The sequence below is a fragment of the Balaenoptera physalus genome (assembly GCF_965194825.1).
Source record: "Balaenoptera physalus genome assembly, chromosome: 1".
NCBI classification, from domain to species: domain Eukaryota; kingdom Metazoa; phylum Chordata; class Mammalia; order Artiodactyla; family Balaenopteridae; genus Balaenoptera; species Balaenoptera physalus.
The window spans coordinates 127,422,690-127,445,257 of record NC_138882.1 but is presented as its reverse complement, the minus strand read 5'-3'; the positions used below and the strand labels follow the sequence as shown (position 1 = coordinate 127,445,257).

Genomic DNA, 22,568 nt, shown 5'->3' with positions numbered 1-22,568 from the left:
AGCTGAGAAGCAAGGCACAAACATATTATGCAAAAGACAGTTGAATATTAGAGGACTCTTTTAACTGAAGATTCATGTGTTTCTTAAGCTCTGGGAAATTGTCTTATATCTTTTGCTATTTCCTTTGCTAAATCTTGTCTGATCCTACTTTAATAAGACTTCTATTAGATGAATATTAGGTTCTCCATGTTGTTCTCGTATTTTTCCATCTTTGCCTTTTAGTTCTGCAGTCTCTGGGTATTATTTTTCTGCTGCTTTATTGCACATTATTGCCTCAATTTGGGAATAACATAGACCAGAAGATAAATATATTTTATTGGAGGAGAAAAATAGATCTTTTTGTATGAACTATCAAGAGTATTAGCCAGTGAATTCAGGAAATTACTCAGGGAAAACAAACAACATAGGTTGGAAATTGCAGATAATTACAATATTATAACCACAGAATTTGTAAGTAAGTCAAAAACAAAGTTTGAGTTCAATCAAATGGAGCAGAAGTTCTTCAACAACAATGCACTATTCCTGGGTACCAAGTATGGGCTCTATCCCCATATTAATGAGATTATATGTGAAAAATTACCAGCAAATCATGGAATTAGGGCCAAAAGACACATTGACTACCCTGTTTCACCTTTGAGATAAACTAGGGGAGGAATTTGGGAGAGGTGAAGGCAGAGATAATGGAAAAGATCACAAGGGGGTGAAATTGGGTTATTATAAAAAGGGGGATTGTACTCAGTTGATGAACTTAAGAATATTCTGACTTATGCAATCCAGGGGTATCTTCTACTGATGTGTAAGAAAATTTGAAATTTGTAGTTTCCCTGTTCGGTGTGTGATCATTTTCATAGGAGAGAAAACCCAGGAATAGAGACTTTAGTCTCAGTCTTCTGGTGATTTTTAAGAATTGCTTGCATTACTGACAATTTTACCAGCTTATTGTCTTGATGGATTTCTAAGAAAGGGGATGAATAAAAGGATAAAGGAGGTACAAGGAATTGAGTAGCACAAAGGTTATGGGATATACCAAAGAAGAAAGTATTTTTTCTGGTATAATAGCTCTTTCACACACAGAAGCCTATTCTATTTGTTTTGTTTGTTAGGATGCAAAAGTTTTGAGAATCTCTTTGAGGGTATCAACTGGAGTTTTTCCTTCAACCTCTTTTCTCTCCCTAGAAAGTATCTTTTTCAGGCCAGTTCTATTTATTCATCTTTGTGTTTGTATTTTTGGCTTTTCTCCAATGACTGGTTATCCTTAAAAGACCCTTATGTTTATAACTAAAGAACAATGTTGATTATCACAGGTACCATGACCCAGGTTTTGCCTGACAATTACAACCTCTTTAGCGCAAGAGTTCTGGGTTTGCTGCATACGTGGGTGGGGCAAGTTTCAGGCATTATTCCAGGTAGCATAGGTGGGGAGTGGGCAGAAAGGTAGTATTAATTTGCACCTTAGGTGATGACAGGCAGATGACAAAGTTTCCTTTGAGAGTATTTTCTTGGCTTTATTTGGGAGCAAACACCAATGGGAAATAGGGAGATCAATCTGTACAGCTTTAGGAAAATAATGTCCCAACCAATCACCTAGATTTCCACTCCCTTTCTGGGAAGGGTAAAGAATATGACCACCACAGGGAAAAGACACCATCTTCACTGAAGCCTTCTCTGTGTACATTGAACTACCCCCATTTGTAGCACTGGATTCTGCTTTGAGAAGTTCACTCTTAATTTGTAGACTTCTCATGAGCCTCCTTTGATTTCACTGATTTTATTTTCAATTCATTGGGCTTGAAAGAGATAGATAAACAGGAGTTAAACAATTGTTCCTGGCCTATGATTTTCATCAAGCTATTAAAACTTGTAAATAGTTTTAACTTCTCTGCACTTATTCCTAAGGTATCATAAATATACACACCACACATTTTTTTTTCTTTTTATCAGTTGTTTTGATAATGTAGCACAAAAAAAGCAGAATCGAGGTAGGAGGGGTAGAACCAAAATAATTCATTTTTTTCTTAATGAGATTCAATTTCATTATTTGCAGACAATTCACATAGTAGTTTGAGGATCATATGAGAAGATTGTTTGAAGCTACTTTCTCTGGGAAAATTATTTAACCTATAAATTGAGAATAATACTAGCTTTTACTTCAGAGTTGTTATGAGGATTAAATTTATAAATTCATGTAAAGTGCTTAGAATAGACGGTAGCTCGGAGAAAGCACTCAAATTAATACCAATATTATTACTCTTTTTTTGTGAATAAGCTGTAAATCTGAAGTTCCTTATTTAAGCATTAAAGAGACTAAGTAAGGAAGAAGAGAAATAATGTGAAAATGGATAATCAGAAGACTGGTTAATTTGCTTCCAAAATCACTGGGAGTTGGCTATGAAGTATGCTAATGCCCTATTAAAACTGGGACTGTAGAAAACTGACATTCCAACAACAAAAGAAATACCATCAATTTTGCAAAATGAAGATAGCAATCTTAAAATATTGACAAAATAATAGAATTTTAATAAGCAAAGGGAAAAAATTGAGACTCAGTGAGTCACTTTACGGTGTTAAAGGTGCTATCTCCAAATTCCTTTGTTCTTCTTTATACCAATATTTTCTTGAAAAGCAACAGAGGTTTAAAATGTATGAAAATTCCACATTTAGAGCACAATTTTCACTTAATTTAAATTTCCTAGCAGTTCCTAAAGATATGACTGAACATAAAATATAAGATGGTACAACTGCCATGTTCACTTTGCATGCCAAAAATGAAAACTAATGCTAGAAAAATGATATACAATTTTATTGCTATTGATGCTTTATCATCAGCAACACATATTATATGACGTATGTATATAAATATATATATATGATGAATCAACATTTTAGCCTGCAGTAAAAACAAATTGATAGTCTTCACTTGAAAAAAAACCCAGCACTCTGATAATGTCAAATCAGATAGTAAGTCTTATCTAGGATTGATTTAACACAGAAATTTGAATAAGTGTTTTTGATTATTGATATTAGAGCTCAGAACTTCTGTGTTGATATTTACTATTTCTGTTTAATGCTCTGTGCCATTAGTTATCTGATATTACTTTTCTGATTCTAAATATGCAATGAATCCATGTAGATAATACTGATTAAAAAGTAATCAAAAATAAATGAGACTTCTACATGAAGAAACATTTTCACGTTTCATTATAGATTAGTTGGGAAAATCCAAAATCATAGATTCATATTACACCTTTCTTTAAGATCTCAGGATACTTCTTAATTTGTATCTCATTCATTGTCATAACTGTCCAGTGAGATAAACATGAAACAGGATGACTTAGAAAAATGATTCCTGAAACTTAGTCTGCAAAAAATGACCTTGTCCAGTTAGACAAGAGAAGTTTTTAGTTTTTAGTTTTTTAACATTGTTATTGGACTATAATTGCTTTACAATGGTGTGTTAGTTTCTGCTTTATAACAAAGTGAATCATCTATACAAATAGAGGGAGGAGATATGGAGAAGTTTTTAGTTTTAAAACCTGTGGAGCTGATCAGCAAAACTCAAATGACACAAGTTCTTTTTTCCTTTTCTTTTTAAAAATAAAATACTAATAAGCTCTCATGGGACACTGTCCATACTGTTGCAGGTCATGTTCCCTGAAAAGTTGATTCTGAGACAAGGACAGACTTTCAGGAAGTTTCTTTGGGTGTGTTTTTTGGGATAAACATAGAATTACCATATGACTCAGCAATTCCACTCCTAAATCATTGAAAACAAACACTCAAACAAACCTACGTACACACATGTTTATAGCAGCACTATTCACAATAGAAAAATCACGGAAATAACCCAAAAGTCCATCAATGGATGAATGAATAAACAAATTGTGGTATATACCTACAGTGGAATAGTAATTCAGTCATAAAAAGGAATGGAGCAATTAAATATCAAACAATTACACGGCCAAAAACATTTTTTGAAGGAATGAAATACTAATACATATTACAGTGTGGATGATTCTCACAAACATCATGCTAAGTGAAAGATGCCAGACACAAAGGTCACACATTGTATGATTCCATTTATCTGAAATATCCAGAATAAGTAAATCCATAGAGAAAGAAAGCAGATTGGTGGTCTCCAGGGCCTGATAGAGAGAGAGAAGTAGTATCTTCTCAATGGGTACAGTGTTTCCTTTTGGGGTGATAGACAATGACTATCAGTTGTGGCCTTGAGGCCACCTACAGTAACAGAGGCTATAGTTTGACACACTGACCCTCCTTTCACCAGTAGTTCATCTCACTCACCCTCTCCCCTAAAAACGATCCATGGAAACTATGAAAGAGTTGTTTCCAGAACTTATGCAAAGACGTTGATCCAAGTAAAGGCAACAAAAGCAAAAATAAACAAGTGGGGCTACATCCAACTAAAAAGCACAACAAAGGAAACCAACAACAAAATGAAAAGGCAACGTACCGAATGGGAGAAAATTTTTACAAATCATATATCTTATAAGGGGTTAGTATTCAAATTATATGAAGAACTCATAGTAAAAAAATAGAAAAAAAATCCAACTAAAAAATGGGCAGAGGATCTGAATAGACATTTTTACAAAGAAGATACAGAGATGGCCAGCACGTAATTAAAAAGGCACCTAAAATCACTAATCAGCAGAGAAATGCAAATCAAACCACAAAGAGATATCACCTCATACAGGTTAGAATGGCTAATATCAAAAAGACAGGAACTAACAAGTGTTGGCAAGGGTGTGGAGAAAAGGGAAGCCTTGTGCACTGTTGGTAGGAATGTAAATTGGTGCAGCCACTATGGAAAACAGTATGGAGGTCCTCAAAAAATTAAAAATAGAACTATCATATGATCCAGCAATTCCACTACTTGGTATTTGTATGAAGGAAACAGAAACTCTAATTCAAAATGAAATCTGTACCCCCGTATTCACTGCAGCATTATTTACAACAGCCAAGACTTGGAAACCCCTGTGTTCATCGATGGATAAATGGATAAAGGACATTTGGCATAATATGCCAAATTATTTATTTATATATATATAAAATTATATATATATATATATATAATTATATATATATATAAAATTCAGCCATGAGAAAGAAGCAAATCCTGCCATTTGTGACAGCATGAATGGACCGTGAGGGCGTTATGCTAGGTAAAATATGTCAGACAGAGAAAGAAAAATCCTGTATGATCTCACTTTATATGGAATTTTTAAGAAAGCTCATAAATACATAGACTGGTGGTTACCAGAGGCAGGGGGTGGAGGGTGGGTGAAATGGGTAAAGATGGTCAATATGTACAAACTGCCAATTATTTGTGATGCCTGGGGTTCTGGAGTTGGGAAGGGCTTCCCTTAGGAAGTGGCAGCTAAACTGAGGGCAAATTCAATGTTTTTTCCTTCTTCCCTTCCTTCCTTTCTTCCCTCCTTCTTTCCTTCAGAGGGATGACATAGATGTTTTACACAGTATATCCATTTAAAACTTTTGCATTTGAACCCTGAACTTATTCATAAGACAAATAAATGATTATTTTAAGCAGGGTATTAGGGCTCAAATTATTAATATCATAGAACCATTATAGTGACAACTTGGATTGGAAACAATTTATTAGGAAAAAATATGGAAGCTTTTTTATAACAATTTTGATAAATAAAAAAGTTGAGAAATCAAAAATAAATAAATAAATAAAATACTAGCATAAAGATGGTTTCTATAATGGTTTATTCTTTTATTTTTCTCTTTTTATCTGGTAAAAGAATTTGTAATCTTATAGAGTGGATTTTTTGAGGAGGTTCTACTTAATTATTGTGCTTGAGTTTGTTCTCTCTATTGTGTAACCCTTCTTGTCAACAGACAAAAGAGGTCATATTTCTAGTTACAAGGAAAAGAATTTCTGAAATTGGCAAAGGTATTTTATTTATTTGGATGAAGTTCACAGAAATCATGCATCCTGGAATGTAAGCCTTGGGTTAATTTAGACTATCATTTTTTAAACAGGTTACATTTTCCATTCAGTACAAGAATGCCCATGGAAATATGCACCTCACTTTAAAAAAAGTTGATACACAGCTATCTAGAAGCACGTTAGAGTTCATACTTTTTCAAGTTTGTGTTAGTATTCATTTTCCTAAGAAATTCCTCTGGAGTATGTAAAAATACACTTGTTTTACAAAAAAAATTTTGCTTCCTCAAGAGTTTTTAGTAACATATTACATATGAAGGAAGATGTGGATGTAATGTTATTGAGACATAGATTTCTAAATCTTCAAATATTCCTTAAATACTACTTAAAAACCAGAAGACACCTCCTTCTATGGACTGGAATAAGAAGAAAAGAGAGAAAGACATAGAGAGGGGGGCAGAGAGAAAAAGAGAGAGAGAAAGGGAAAAATTAAAGAAAATGCTAGCCCTGGCTGCTACTCAATGCTGTACTCCTAAGTTGCAATACTACAAAATGTAACAAATGTAAAAGGATAAGAAAAGTTGTAGATGAACTACTAGGAGAGCTGATGATGCCAGATGAGAAATGAAAACAAATATTCAAAAGATACCCATTTGCAGCCTTAAGACAAAAAAGATTTAGAAGCTGCTGTGAAAAATCACTTTTCTAGAGGGACCTGATGCAGGAAGTTTTGATCCATTCTATCTTCTGGGTATGTAACTCCACAGAAGTTAAATATCAGTACAATTTAAAGACGATTATAAACTTTAACTTTTCTTGTTTTTGTTCCAACTGTCTCACTCAATAAATAGGCTAACTTTGGTAACCAGACTATTTAATTTGCCATGTTCATGACAGAACTAAACTGATGGACCATCTTTTATGGTAACAGAAATAAAATGTTGGTATGCTAAATTATTAAGGGTACCATATTTTAAATTTTCAAAGCTAGAATAGGTTTCAAAAATGACAGGGCCAAAATGAATATTCCAATTGTTGAAATAAGTAAAGGTAATGATGATGTTTTAAAAAGGTAATGATGGTGTTTATCATATAAGAAAATGCTTGACCTGGTCCCCAAAATGCACTGATACATTTTATGACATTTTTGTCCTACATTGTAAGGTTTATTTCATAAAATATTTATATTAACGAAAATATTTCTAAGTAAGCTGGTATACACTTAGAATCTAGTTCAACAATGTGTTGGGTTTATCTTTGTTACTTTTAGAGCTAGAGATATTAACAGTGCCCTTTGGAATTGGATTCATGATGAACAGATAATGCTTATGAAATGAATGCATGAAAATAATACAACTATCTTTAAACAAATAACAGAACATAAGCATCCCAATGAGAATTAACAACTTGAAAGTTAGTACATTTATTCTAGTGATCTCGCTATTATATGCAATATCAAAACATTTCAAAACTTAAAAAACTGTCTCTGTTCCATGCTACTCATGAAAAGTATTTCACCTCCTATTACTTTATAACCACACACCATTTTCTTAAAACCATTTTGGCAATTAATCTTCCACTTCACCCATCAGATTTGGTTAAAAGTTTCTCTTAGTTGTTTCTGAAGATTAAATCCACTCTCAAAATCTCACTGTCATTGAGGATAGGAAAAAAATATATATATACTTAAATAATTTATTTAAATTTAATTTATTATATTACACATATAAATTATAAAGTAAGAGTTCTAATAAAATTTTAAGCACTGATAGCATCATTTTCATAATTAAACCATCTTAGACAATGATATTTAATTGAGTGAGAAATGGGTGACACCAATTAGTTTGTTATTCTGGCATGTTTGTTCTGAAAAATCATTCACATACAGAATGTGACTATACTTCATAAAAGTGAAAAGGTATATGTATGTTATATAGCTTTGACTATATGCATATGTCATTATTAAATATGAAATATCATTGAGATGTGATGGAAAGAAGAGTATGTAAGAGTTATTTTTCTGTTCACATTTCTATTATGGATATTATCATTTCATTAAATATTTACAGCTATGGTTATTATTTGTAGGACATAGTTTAGATAGTATATCTAATTGTGTTAACTGATGTGTATATTCATGACATATACATTTTGTATGCTTTGAATCTGTTCTGATGACTATTGGTTTGCCTATTTTGATGAGCATCCTCTTTATTACTAAAGAAAAAATTGTTATGGAAGCAATCACATGTCCTCAGCACTTTTATTTTATCCTGGGCTGATTCATGCTAGTGGACTATTTTAATTAATACTTCTCCCACATTCTGCTCTTTAGATAGCTATTGTGACACTGTTCTCTTTACCTTTACCAGCCTCATACTGCTCTCTAGTTTATTATGATATTCTTCCAGTTGAATTTTACAAGCATACATATGGTTATTAGATAATAATGAAAAACTACTTTTTAATCATACAGTATGTCTCCCTGAGTCAGGCACCAAGACTTCATTATTTTCTGTAAAGTGCTTGTGATGTTGTTCATAATAGGCATGTCTCAACCTCTGAAAAGATTTTTATACATGCGTACTGGTAGTCAATTACATCCTTCCTGACCCTTCCTCTCCTTACCTGGGGCAGTTGTTTTCTTCCTACCCATTCTTGTTCCATGAAACTTCCCAAAAAACAGCCCCACTTAATGAGCTGATATGAGAGTAGGGAGACTATTTTCTCACCCCCCCCCATCCTTACACTCAAACATGCACTGCACTGCATCCTTCCCCTGGTTCCTGCTTCTTGCTTCTCACAGCTCAGTTTATTCCAACTCAAGCAATATAGTGTTTTAGGTGTAGCCAAAGATTCTTTCAGCCATTCTAACCTTCCTTCCCTTTTTTAACACTTTCATAATTACCTGGGGGAGGAGGGATCTTTAACTTCCTATAATTGTAACTACTGTGCACTAGAAGGTAGCCAAAAATGTACTGAGAACCATAAGGAATGGCAATAGTAATATATGTTTAAAGAACTAAAATAACCTACATTTTATAGTTAAACATCATCAACAATTTCAAAAGCCTTTAAATGTACCCCAAAATTTCTCCACACTTTTTCACCTCCTATCTTAAAATACACTTACATGTCAGCATAAAGATAAGTGTGTAATAAATTCCCATTAATACCTCAATAAAGTGGTAATAAATAAATTCCTATTAAAATGATACTGTTACACCAATTTTGGTTTAAAAATCTGTACTAAACTAATTATGTCCGGCGACTGGTAATACACTGACATTTTTGGTAATTTAGAGAAGGCTGAGATTCCAGGGTTTGAGTCCTACCTTTATCACTTTAGCCTGGGACACTGGGAAACTCACTTAAGCTTTCAGAGTCCTGCTTCTCTCATATGCAAAAGGCTGTAGTGTGGAGTTCAACAAAAGCTAGTTATAACCAGCAATAATACTGTTTGTAAGTAAAATACAGCATCTGTAGTTTTTATTTCAACTGCTTGATATGAAGATTAAAGTACATTGGGTAGATGGAGCATAAAGTATAATGAACTGTACTATTGGTTTTACAGGCTGGGTAAATGGCCTTTGTGAGTTGACCCTTGCTAATCCGTTCTTACTCTACCTAATGGGGTCATCTTTCTAATACATACAATCTGTCATGTAACTTAGCTACTTAATACCTGCCAAAGGCTTTCTTTTGTTAACAGAATAAAGTCCATACCTTTGACATCTTGACTTAATTGCCATTGACCCCTCAACTAAGATACCTGTGATATATATCCAGCGTGAAATACTTGGAGCTCCTTAAAAAAAAAAACACACATGTTCAACTTCTAGGCTTTTGTTACTGCTGATTCCTTTTGCCTGACTTCTCTCTGTCACTTTGTTGGTCTTAATAAAACCTATTTATTCTCAATTCTGAGCATAAATGTCACCTCCACTTGGAAAGCTTCCTTGCTGTTGACTGCACATCTCAAACTTACCTCTTTTAATACCTTTTATAACATTGTATCAAATTATTAACATAGTTCTGTAACTGTCCTCAGATATATTAGAAATCAAGGTCAATTTCTTATTGATTATTTTAACCCAAGGGCATAGTAGTATCTGTTAAGCAGAGGCCTTATGGTCAAACACAGTGAGTAATAATACAGGCACTGGAATTAGACAGACTTGGGCTCAAATCTTGGCTCCACTACTTATTTGTTGTGTCACTTGAGATTTTCACTTAACCTTTTTAACACTCTATTTCCTTATAGATAAAATGGGAATAATAACGGATGAAGATGTTATGCTAATTAATATCTTGGACTAAGTGAACAATACATCTTAACTATCCTGATGATGATCGTGATAATGATAATGATGATGATGAAAGTGCTCAACAAATACTTGTTCAATAAAAAGATAATTAAGTGAAATAAATTCACTACTATTAAAACTTGTTTCTGTGGGACCACGTAATCCAAAGTCTAAATAACTTGTTCAAAACTAGCTCTTGGAACAGAATACATTTAGTAAGGTTGGGTTATTATCATGACATTTATTTGGCATGCCTTGGAGGGAGTCAGATTTTATGAAGATGATGAAGATGATGTTAATGATGCCAAAAAAACAACAATTTTCACTCCTCAAAAAGCAGGCATCTTCTGTAACAAAAATTCTGTCCAATGATTTCTTAGAGACCTACTAACAATCTTAGAGAAAGATAAGGAAAGATAGGGAATCTCTTTAGAGATGAAAAAAGCCAACAAGATTCTTCAAACCCAAAATATAACCTAGATGAGTCAGCAGTTGAAAACACAGTGTTCTGATTCCAAAAATCATATTAAATATATTTACTGAAAAAAGTGTCCCAAATTTGTCAGTGGATTAATAAAATGTGAAAAAGATGAAAACCACTGTTTGAACAGTTTTAAGAGGATACTGTAAACCTCAGATAGTGAATATTAACACAAGTGTATATGTACCATTCTTTAAATAAGGGAATTTAAGAAGAACTTGAAAAGGAAAGAAATTCCCATTACAAACTGTGTTCTGTATGAAAAGAAATTGCAGGGCCAAAGCTCTTGAAATATTTTTATTTTCAACAGAAAATATTTTCTGCCCTTCAGCTGACTATTTACTAAACAGCAGGCGGAAAAACAATTGCATTGGATAATGGAAGATGTGTTTTTAAAAAAAAATCATTAAAAACATGATTATGAACTGCTTGGCTGCTGAAGGTCCAAATTGTGAAAAATTATTGATGTTAATGATGGTAATCATGACACTTGAAAAGTATCTAAATAACAAAAAGGCAACACTGCTTATGAAGTACTCTGGTACAATTTGCAATGATTAGTGGAAAAGCGCACTAATATGTTTGATGCCATATTTTGAAGGTCACTCAACTATCAACTTGCCATAATGCCATTCAATTAAATACACAGTAAAAATCTAAGATTATTTATGGAAAGAATTTTGTAGTGCTTGTAGAATAGTAAATTACAAATCCCGGCTGCATGTACAAGCAGAAATGCCTGATCTAATGCACCATTAAGCAACTGTAGCTTTGCTCCACATTTTTAAGCATTAAACTAATTATGATGAGGTCTGGTCTTACTATATACTGCGTATTTAATCTTTTTTAAGAGCCTATCAAATTGAATCACGAGACGCAACTTGTTTATGCTATAAGCAAACACATGCAATATTAACAATATACAATATCCTGGCTTAATTAGAAAAAGTCCAAGTTATCTTAAATACATTTAGGAGTGTAATACCACACAGTTCCAGTCTGAAACTGCCATTTAATCATATTTTAAAACTAACTTACATAGCTTGGAACTTTTTTTTTTCTCGCTCTCTCCTACACAGAATGTTGTTCTATTGACCTAGTTAAACTAGATTCTACTAAAACTGAAAGAGAGAATAAAGACTGGGTGAAGCTTGAGGAAAGAAGAAGCATGGTGGTGATGGAGACTACAGACAAGAAATCACTTAAATTTGATTATGGGATAGTGTTCTGTTCATCAAGTCAATGGGCTAAATTGTAGCCTAGAAGGAACTTTCCTGGCATTCTTGCTCTGGGCTCTAGCTTAAAGTTCCATAAATGGGATCTACTTTTTCAGAAAAGAATATATTTCAAAATTTTCTTTCTCTCTCTCTCTCTTTCTCCGGGGTATATATCCAGGGTATGCAGGAGAAAACCTCGAATCTCTTAATGGTATTCTCAAATTTAGATAGGCAAGTACTAAGGAAGGTATCTGAGGGCAACACATACGGGTATAGCCTGGACTTCATGAATTATCTGTTCTTTTGTTCCTGAAGGTATTGACTCTGCTCTCAGAACCTAGTTTTCCAGCCTAAGTTCAAGGGCAATCTTTACCCAAAATAAGGTATGCATGGAGTCATCAAAAGTCCATAATCAAGTATAAATTTTGACCTGGGAAGTTTAAACTTATCGTTTCGTTAATTAAGCTTTTTAATCAATAGCATGAAACCAAACAGTATAAAGTAAGACAACTTAACTTCTCGATAAGAAAAAAGCAATCATATCAGAATTTAATCTTACAATATACTCCAAAAGAGGTAATAAAGATTGTTTACCTTCACAAATTGTGACACCATTTCCTGAAAACCCAATGTTGCAATAGCAGCCTTCAGCTCCATTCCGTATTTCACATTTTGCATTTGGGAGACAAGGTGTCCTGGTACAATTCTGAGTGTAGCAACAATTCAGCAAAGTGGAAAAACCCACTAAAGAAAATAGAGAATACACCTTTTCAAAAAGAAAAAGAAAAACCTTCTCCCACTGTTGAGTTAGATGATATATACATTACTATCCTTCTTTCTTTCCATTTAGATAAATGCATTATGAGAATTTCCCAAAGGAGAATTTAGGTAAATAACAGGACATGAGCAAGTGAGTAAAAAATGTAACGCTTTTCTTCAGTCTCAGTGTTTATCAAGTAAACCTCAACCAAGCTAAAATGTAGTAAGCAACCTGGCTTTATAAAGAAAACAGCATTCTTACATCACTGGACCCTTCACCTTGAGGTGAGATACTTTTAAAGGTAGCTGCATGATTGTAAAGTAATATCCCTCCCCTGGGAATGATTCTGTGCAGAAAGAAATCAAGGTGAACTGAGTATTTGTGTCTTTTCAAAGTCAAACCTGTGTTATTTTAAGATGAAGAGCAACATATCATACCATTCAGGAGGACAAATGCAATTATTATTTTTTTTCTGTGTTCTAATTATCTTCTAAAATTCTGCCTTTTCCATAATAAAGTTTCTTTTACATTTTCTCCCATTAGAGGGGAAAAAAATCAACTCAACATACTGGTCAAAGATCGATCTTCCAGAAATGGAACACCAGACAAACATGACCAATAACATGTAGCATAAGCGAGAACAAGCCTTTATTTCAGAGTTTTTGAAAACAAAGTTGGCAATGGTATTTTGTGAGCTGTTAGGAAAAGATAAGGAAAAGGGTAGGACGTTCCTTTTTTATTGTTGTCCTAGACCTTCTCAAGACAAACCCGCTTGGGATGGACAGTTATGAAGCATGCAAGTCATTACTCTGAAAACAGTCATCCGAGATAAATTGTCCTTATCTGGTAACAAGAGATTCTTAAACATTCATTTCTAAATCCCAGCCTCACATAGGGCTGTATATACCGTCTAAACCAGAATTAATTCGGCTTCAAAGATGTGATTTGTTATCTTTCTGCACAGTATCATCGGAATGGTATTTTAAAGGAACCCAAAGTCTGGGCCAGCAGTCCCCTTGAAAGGCCAGGAAACCTCCCACAAGTGTTAATGGTTTGGATTTCCCAAATGTCTTGGGGGAAGATGAGAAGAAAGGTCAAAGTCTGGGACTTTGAGGACTTTGTCAGCAGGAATAAAAAGATGACTTGGCCCCTGGGTACTGAATATCGAACTCCAGAGTTGAAAGGCCAAGGAGAAAAACATCCTGAGAAGGACTGTGTCAATTCCCCCTGGAGTCTTGGCCAAACGCACTCGGCATGTGAGTTCCACCTTGGAAATAGCCTGTCCCCTACAGGTGCTGGCCCGGGGCAGCCCGGGCGACCGGGGCGCGGGCACTCACCTAGGAGCGGGAGGAGTCTCATTGGCGGCGCCGCGGTCGTGGCGGTGGCGGTGGCGGAGCGGCGGGGCGAGCGGGCCGTGTACCTGGGACGCGGCGGGGCGGGCGCGCCAGGCTCCCGGCTGCGGCCCCCGTGACGCGCCCGCTTCCTCCCGCCACTTTCCGGCCTCTTTTGTGTGAGTGCGCGCGTCCAGCGCTGAGTCTGCAGGCCACGTCCGGGCCCGGCCCCCAAGCCACCCTGACCTCACCCCCGGCCTCGGGGCTGCCAGCCCGCTGCGCTCCGCGCACCCCTCGGGGTGATGTCGTCCCCTTCCCGCGGGCAGCGTTCAGGGTGCCGCCCTCAAAGCCAATGCGTTCCGGAGTCCCGTGGAGCGTCCCCCGGCCCGAGAGAACCTACCGAACTGCCTATCAGGGGTCCTTCCTACAACCTCAATTCCGGGACACAGCTTTTCTTTTCTTTTTTTTCTTCACTAACGCGTTTCCCTAAGGAACTCTGGGCCCAGAAGTAGGCTGGAAACTTGGATCCAAACAACAGGGCCTTGGTTTCCAGCACTGAGGCCGCACCTTGTGGGGCCTCCGGGTTCCAGAGTGTAGAATAAAGATACTCTGTCTTGCCTACAGAGCCTTCAGGTTAGGATCGTGTCTAAAATGACCGAGTAAAAAACAAGCAAACAGAAAAGCCAATTGTCGAGGATTAAATGGCTATGAAGTACAAGATGCTGTTTTCCACTTTCAACTAAAATTTACCCTTCTCCTCACCAGCCCCCTCCCCAGAACACCTGGTGCATCCTGTATAGCTTTCCTTTCATGTTACTACATATGAGTTGATTACATAGATACGGATCGTTCAGGTTGAAACACGGAAAGATTTTTAGTGTAAAAATTAAAAATAACTGGCAGGCAAGGCTGATCTATAAGACAGAAAGCAGACCAGTGGTTACTTGAGGTTGGAGTGGGGAGTGAGGATTCACTGCAGAGAGACACAGAGGGAAACGTGGGGTAATGGGAATACTATTCATTTTGATTGGGAGGCTGGTTACCTAAATGCATGCATTTGGCAGAACTCATCTCTTAAAATTGTGCCTTTTATCACATGGAAATTATACCTCAATAAAGCTGATTTAAAGAAAAGAAATAACAGATGTTTGTGTCACTGACACAAGTCATTCCACCTAAAAACAGTTGGGCACACCTTTGTCACATTTCATATACATTCTGTTTAATTGAACAAACTTCTGCTAAGAATCTACTTTGTACAGAGAGTACCCTCACAAAGATGATCAAGCCATGGCCCTTGGACTCCAAAAAGATTTTAAATAGTGGGGCAACAGCTAAAACTTGTCACAATGACACAAGTCACAATGATACAAGTACTTATGTATAGACATATTTCCTTGGCTCTCTGTTGCATTTTCCTGGACCCTTTCTAGCTTAATTTAATTCATACAAAAAGCTCCTGAGTGTGGTCCCACAATAAATGAGGGAAATGAGGAACAGAGGTGTTGTGTGATTTGCCCAGAGTCACACAGCTAGTCTAGCTGACCGGTTTGATTCAAACCCAGGCTAGTTTGCTTCTGAGTTGGTGCTCTCAGTCACCCTGCTATATTCCTTCTATAGTGGTACCACTCTGAGAAGGGTATTGCAAAAATGAGTAGTCATCAGTTATTGCTACCCAGGAAGTCTGGAAAGGTGATTTAAATGCCCTAAATTCCTTTTTTTTTTTTTTTTTTTTTAATAAGCTAGACAGTGATTCAGTGAATAAAACTCTCTGGCAGCAGTCTAAATGAGGGATGTTATGGAGACATCAAAGGCAGGGAAGCCAGAATAGTCCAGGAAATAGACTACAAATGCCTGAACCAGGATAGGAGTATTGGGATGGGGGAGATAGGGACAGATTGGAGAAAGGATTAGATAAAGAAAATTGACATCAGGTTGACTTGCCAAGGTTGAGGGATAGGCTTAAAACAGTGTGAAGATTTTCTCATTGTGTGAGCAGAAGGTTGGAACCATTCACGAAAAGAGGAAAGATAGGATGAAGAGTGGCTTCGAAGGGGAAAAAGTAACAAGCCCAGTTTTATAATATAAAATTCGAGGTGTTCTGAAGACCTGGCTCCATTTATGGGAAGCTAGTTTTTCCAAAGTCATTGAACTGTACTTATCATATGAAGTCACTGTGTATACTCATCATTCAAAAGACATAAATATAGAAATATATTATTTCCTAAGACACATGATAAACTGAAACACTGTACCTATGTTTAAAATCACTGTCATAAAATAGTTTACACCATAGATCTGCCACACATGCTTACTCTTGATTTTTATACTAAAGATAATAGAAGACAACCAATTTAAAAAAATATTATTTTTCTCCATGCATTGCTTAAAAATAACAAAAATGAGGTAAAATGCAATTTAAAAATATTTTCCAAACTTTCTTTTTGCATGGGTGTTCTTATTAAAAAGTAAAAGTTTATTCACATATATATATATATTTTTAACATCTTTATTGGAGTATAATTGCTTTACAATGGTGTGTTAGTTTCTGCTTTATAACGAAGTGAATCAGTTATACATATACATATGTCCCCATATCTCTTCCCTCTTGCATCTCCCTCCCTCCCACCCTCCCTATCCCACCCCTCTAGGTGGTCACAAAGCACAGAGCTGATCTCCCTGTGCTGTGCGGTTGCTTCCCACTAGCTATCTATTTTACATTTGGCAGTGTATATATGTGCATGCCACTCTCTCACTTTGTCACATATTCATATATTTTTATCAAGAAAATACAGGAGAGTAAAATGTGAGCATGAAGTGTTTAATGATGCTTATAGTTTTAAGATTGTTCTTTGTAAAAATCAAAATTACTTAATTTATTACTCAAAGTCATTTTCATGAGAAATAAATATAATAACTGAATAATTTTGGATATGTTGTCTTTACATTAATGAAAAAAATATATTGAATTTTCATTCCAAATATTTTACTTGTGAGAGAAAAGTATATGTTAAAGAAGTATTCTCAAAGAAATGTAGAACTTTAAGTTTAAAATGTTATCAACGATCTTCATTTGTGTACCACTGAGACATTTCTAGTCTTTTGAAGATATAACAATCCTTTAGAGCTTGATTTTGGCCTAAATATAACACATGGAAGTAAAATCCTTTTAAGCTGCCTACCTAATTGCAGTTTTAATACACTAGTATAAATATTCATCCTGCAATGCGAGATCTTATCAAATCCATGATTAGTTCTATGTTGGGTCTGTCTGTACGGTGCCAGGATTTAAACAGGTTTCCTTGAAAGGTTCTTGGTCAGGTTGAAGTTTGCTATGGAAAGTATTTACTGTGAAGACCTGGGTTTAGCTCTAACTTTTATTATGAATAGATTCTTTAGCCTCTTCGGGGACCAGTTTACCCACTGTAACATGGAAATAACAATGCCTGCCTTAGTAGATCATTGTGGTTGTTAAGGTCATTAACATACATTTCAGAACTATTGGGCATTTAGTACCTTTAATATTTAAAGCATCAAATATAGGAAATTAGTACACAATTGAAATGAAGACCTTATCCATGGATGTATTTATGGTGCCCCAGAGACTGGCACGAGAAACACATGCAGCTTCTGGACCCCCTTCATGAGGCCTCTGTGAGACTGTCTGATTCCTCACCTGAGCGTTGGTAGTGTGACTGAATTCAAAGTGTTTGGCCAGCTCTGTGACTATATCTCTAAATATCATCATTACTCACACATCATTTGAATTTTCTCAACTATGGAAACTTTGTCACCAATTTCTTAATTTAGGTAGCTCCTGATTTCTTCATATTGTCTCTATTCCCATAAGACCCTCAAAAGGATTACAGTTTACCAAACATGTTTTCCCACCACAAGTCAATTTTAGTCAAACCTAGAATTAACAATGTACACTTGGCAAAAGGATGGCAAAAGGTTAAAAAAAAAAAAAAAGAAAAAGAAAAAGAAAAAGAGAATTGAGTTATGTGGAAGGTTGGGAAGAGTAATTGGATGGCAACACACTCAATGTTCACACCAAGAAGAGTTTTACCAACGTGGGACATCAGTTCCTCATTGTAAGGGAAGTTCCACGAATGGATAAGGATTGAGGTTCCGCAAGGTGAACTTCTCTATTAATGGTTCTTAACCTGGTCTCTTAGAACTTGAAGGTAAGAAATCTAATTATTTTTTCCTTCATGACACCTCACACAGTGTCTCGAGGATAATAGGCATGTAATTTTAAAGGTGCTGATTGAAGGAATAAATAAATTAATAAATACCTAGAATAGTGTGTAGTCAAGTTTATCAGAAATGAAAAATCTTTCATTTTAGAGATTAACTGTTTGCCTCAAATGTCTTTTAAGGTTTCCAGATACATTTCATGTCATTGGGATATAGCCAATCTCAATCTTTTGCATTTCAATTTAAAGAAAAAGCCAGGAAAACTCTTAGTTAACTGTAGAGTAATCTATAGTTCCCAAACAGTAGGAAACCATTTTTTTGTCTACTGTTAAACTGATGATCTTAAATAGTCAGCGTAGAGATGCTGCAATTCCTGAACCTAGTTACCTGGTAAGTTGTGACTCTCAATCTATATTGAGTCTATATGTCTGTCGACATCTTGTATCAAACAATTTTAATGTTTTAATACACATTTCCATTGAGGCACTTTTAACAACTTAATTTTCTAATTATAAAACTCAAGTTAGTATTTAAAAGAACAATTTAAAAATTGAGTTTCCAAAGCTACAAACAGAAACACTTAAATAACTTTTATGGTACTAATTGTTTTTAGTGAAAGGGGATGCAAAAAGCATCTGGTAATTTTCAACCTTGGCTGGCAGAGAGGAGATCCGAGTTCCTTCCCAGCCTGCTTTGTTCAATTGTTTTGTGGCCTTCATAAAACCCACTAAATATTTCCATTATTCTGTTTAACATTTGCAAATCTCTCTGTTTTGTATGTTTTTTCTGTTCTATGGTTCCTGTTCATAAAGATTTATAAATTAGCACCCACACTTAGGAAATGATGTTTTTAGGCCAGTCATTGGCCAAAAAAAGAGAAGTATGTGTATTATGCTAATTGTTTTCATTATAACTGACTTCTATGCTATTTTATTAATGTATTTTCCTTTGTTTGAACCTTTCCATGTTACAAAAATATGAAACTGACCTCACTTTTTAAAAATGGCAATATTTCTAAAATAGAAACCATGCTAAAATCACCATCTATTTAATATTGTTGTACTTTTTAGCTATGCTTTTAACATGTTGTAGCATTGATTCATTTATAGTTGATTGCTCTTCTTCACTGAGTTGTCCAAAATAATATCCTGAGAGGTTACAGAATCCATCAGGATGTACAAGTAATTTAAATTATTTCTTTAAGTATGTAATACTTTGTGCTTTATATTGCATTTCATCTACCTTTGTGTTCTTCAATCACTAGTTTATTATACCTTCTTACAATTCTCCATATGGCTCAATTTTTTTAGCAAAATTAAATATTGTAATTACAAACTGTCAGCATATTTCAGCTGCTTGTTCTTGACTATCATCCATTATTATTAACATGCATATTGAAGACACAAGCTTCTGGTTCAAATCTCCAGGGGTCATCATTATTAACTTCCTACCACTTTGAGAATTATCTTTTTATTCTTACTCTTTACTTACTACTTTGTCACAAACTTTTAATCTCAGACAAGATTTAGTTTTCCTATTGTAATCTGTTTTATTAATAGCCTTCTGTAAGAAGGGATTGACTTAAAAAACAGAAAGCTATTTGGAGGTCTAAATAAAATACATTAGCTTATAGTCATTTGTAACTGATCTCATTTTTAAAAATCTTATTACAGGTGGACATCAGACCATGAGTTGTCCCTCATCTCCATCTACAACCATAAATAAATATAAAAGTACTGTCTCTAGCCAACCAATTGCTAAAATAATCTTGCCTATACAGAAATAATTTTAAAAATTTAAAGGTAACATTTACTCTTCTCAGAGTCATGGTAATATAAAGGCATCATCGACATATAACTTGTACATTAACATTGTCAAACAAGGAGGGCTAAGATAACAGAGTTTAGTTCTCATATATGTCAAAAATTATTCACAAACCAGTTGCACTAGTTTCTCTTTCAAAATTCTGAAATAGTTATTGATTTTTCCAAATTTTAGTTATACTACTACTTTTCTAGTAACAGTATAATGACATTTTAAAAATGTATGAATAAAAATAGGTTTCTTTGTCATATGAAATTATATAAACACATTTGTTTTATTCAATGACTTACAAGAAAGTGATGGAAACCTAAAATGATGATCAGTTAGTGATAATTCCAAGAACATTTTTTTCTGTGAATGGAGTTCCACAGAGGGAAAATGTATTTAAAATGATGTCTTTTGGAAATGAATCTCGTTTGTAAAATGTAAACAAAATTATTTATGGTGCAAAGAGCAATGATATGAAAAAAAATTCTCACATTATTTTATTTTTGTGACAAATATGATTGCTGAGTCCAGAACATTGAATGATCAAGAGGTTTTTGTTTTTTTTAAAAATTTCTTTTCATTAGTGGGTATTCAGGTATTTATAAGTAACTTTCCTGATATAAACACATAGGTTTAAAATTAAAAGAATTCTAAACTCTAATTGTAATGACATTGTTTAGGTGTGAAATTGTCTAGCTGTGAAAGATAGAAGCTGCAGTTAAATTATTATCACTTAATTGACCCTTTAATCCTGAGGTTGATATCCTATTTCAAGGTGTTATTTTCACTTTGCCTCTTTAAATCAGAAAATAAAAATAAGATTTCTATGTAAGCAGTTGACATTTTTGTTAACTTAGGCACTTCCTCTCCTTAAAAAAAAATGAGCTACATGTTAAACACTCTTCAGTAGTTTTTATTTGACTTCTAGGATACTACTTTATACTATTGGCCAGATTTCTTTTTAATGATTATTCTTCATTTATTTTTAATAATTTCAGTATTCTCTCATTAGCAATGAATTTTGTGATATGTCCCCCATTACCCTCATATTTATGAGAATTAAAGAGTTTTATTTATACTTGCAAGAAAGTACTTTTAAAAACTTTTAAATAATGCATATTACTTTAAAATCATGAATCCTCTGTTGACTGTCTTCTTTTTGTTTTTGAAGGCTGAAATTAACTTTATGTATTGTTTATACTTTCAGTGCTAAGATTGTTAAGGTCGAGGTGTAAAATTTTTAAGTGATGTGTCTTGTTTACAATGTCCTGTGGTCCATTACCAAAGCATTTGAAAGGAACCACATAATTATGGTCTTAGAGGTTGTCCTATAAATATACTAATTTCTTTCCATTTCCCTACTATCCTTGTCAATAGAATGGCTAAATATCATCTTTCTCTTTTTGTTTTTATTTCTTTTAAAGGACTTATAAGGCTGTCAACAAAAATGGATTAATTTTGTACTTCTGTCATCATAAAATGTTCAGTCCTAACAGAATTATCCTTGAATTGTAACTCATACTTTCACTGTGCAAAAAATTTACTGAGAGATAATGTGCCAACAAATTATTCTAGTCTTAGCAAATCTTTAAAAGTAAATTTCCTGGTTCATGTGGAGTGCTACAGAGCACTGAAGAAGTATGTATATGGTAAAGTAACTTGCCCAGATGCAACTTTTAATGTGTATTATGTGTCTCAATCTAATAATCTGTACTTAGAGTATCAAATCACTCTAACACTGAATCATCTCCAAATATTATTACCCAATAAAAGCAGTAGTCTGTACAGTGTGTCTGATAATTAACTAAGGTACTAGGAACAATAGAATATAAACCATTTCTGAAGTGCTCTGCTTTATCTGGAGAACTGTGCTCCAGATCATATTTATCACTGCTAAGACCACATTCTCATTGGCTTCCACTGACATCATATACCCAAGGGATGTCAAATTTCTTTAATCATCTGAAGCCAAAGGTATTGTTTCACCTACCTGGCCTGATATCTCTATCAGAAAAGGAAACTCAGCACTGACTATGCCTGGCCTTCCTGCTCTTCCATGTGCCTTCAAACCAGTTGCAATGGCCTATTTATCCCTCTTGTCCTCAGTGAGAAATTGTTTTATAATGAATATTTTTTTCTTTTATGATTAAAGGAACTATTCAATAAGGTGATTGGAATCAGACTGAAAGAAATATAATAAGTTAAAAAGAACTTTCTGATGAGCAATTCCCAAGATAAAGTCTCTTAGCATTAATCCAATCAGGCTCACTCTGTATCTCCCTTGATAGGGTCATAGAAAGGTTCGCTCTTTCATGAGAAAACACACACTGACGGGTCAGCAAATCTATACAAAGGTGGCTTTATTTATTTTTTTCATTTAAATAAAGGAACAAATAATTCAAGTATTAGTGTATTTCTCAATGTTGCTTTCAGGTGTAGCATCAGATATCCTCTATTCATTCATTCATTCTCCAGCCAGCATATCTGAGTATCTACTGAATAGCAAATTCTGTGTGATAGTCTGGAGATTC

At 34.6% G+C, this 22,568-nt stretch overlaps 1 protein-coding gene across 6 annotated transcripts in view; it reads right to left on the bottom strand.

Moving 5' to 3' along the window:
- ADGRL4 (adhesion G protein-coupled receptor L4) overlaps positions 1 to 20,622 on the bottom strand; it is a 135,666-nt gene extending 115,044 nt beyond the window's left edge. For 3 of the 6 annotated variants that reach the window (XM_082419582.1, XM_082419581.1, XM_082419583.1), the window contains exons 1-2: positions 14,032 to 20,620; positions 12,529 to 12,678 (exon numbers count right to left, since the gene is read on the bottom strand). In XM_082419582.1, the coding sequence (XP_082275708.1) occupies positions 12,529 to 12,678; positions 14,032 to 14,053 (172 nt within the window). In that variant the 5' untranslated portion in view covers positions 14,054 to 20,620. Of the gene's footprint in view, positions 1 to 12,528; positions 12,679 to 14,031 lie in introns of all 6 variants that reach the window. The other 3 variants (XM_082419585.1, XM_082419586.1, XM_082419584.1) reach the window with 3 other exon arrangements.
- Between the last annotated feature and the right edge of the window lie 1,946 nt (positions 20,623 to 22,568).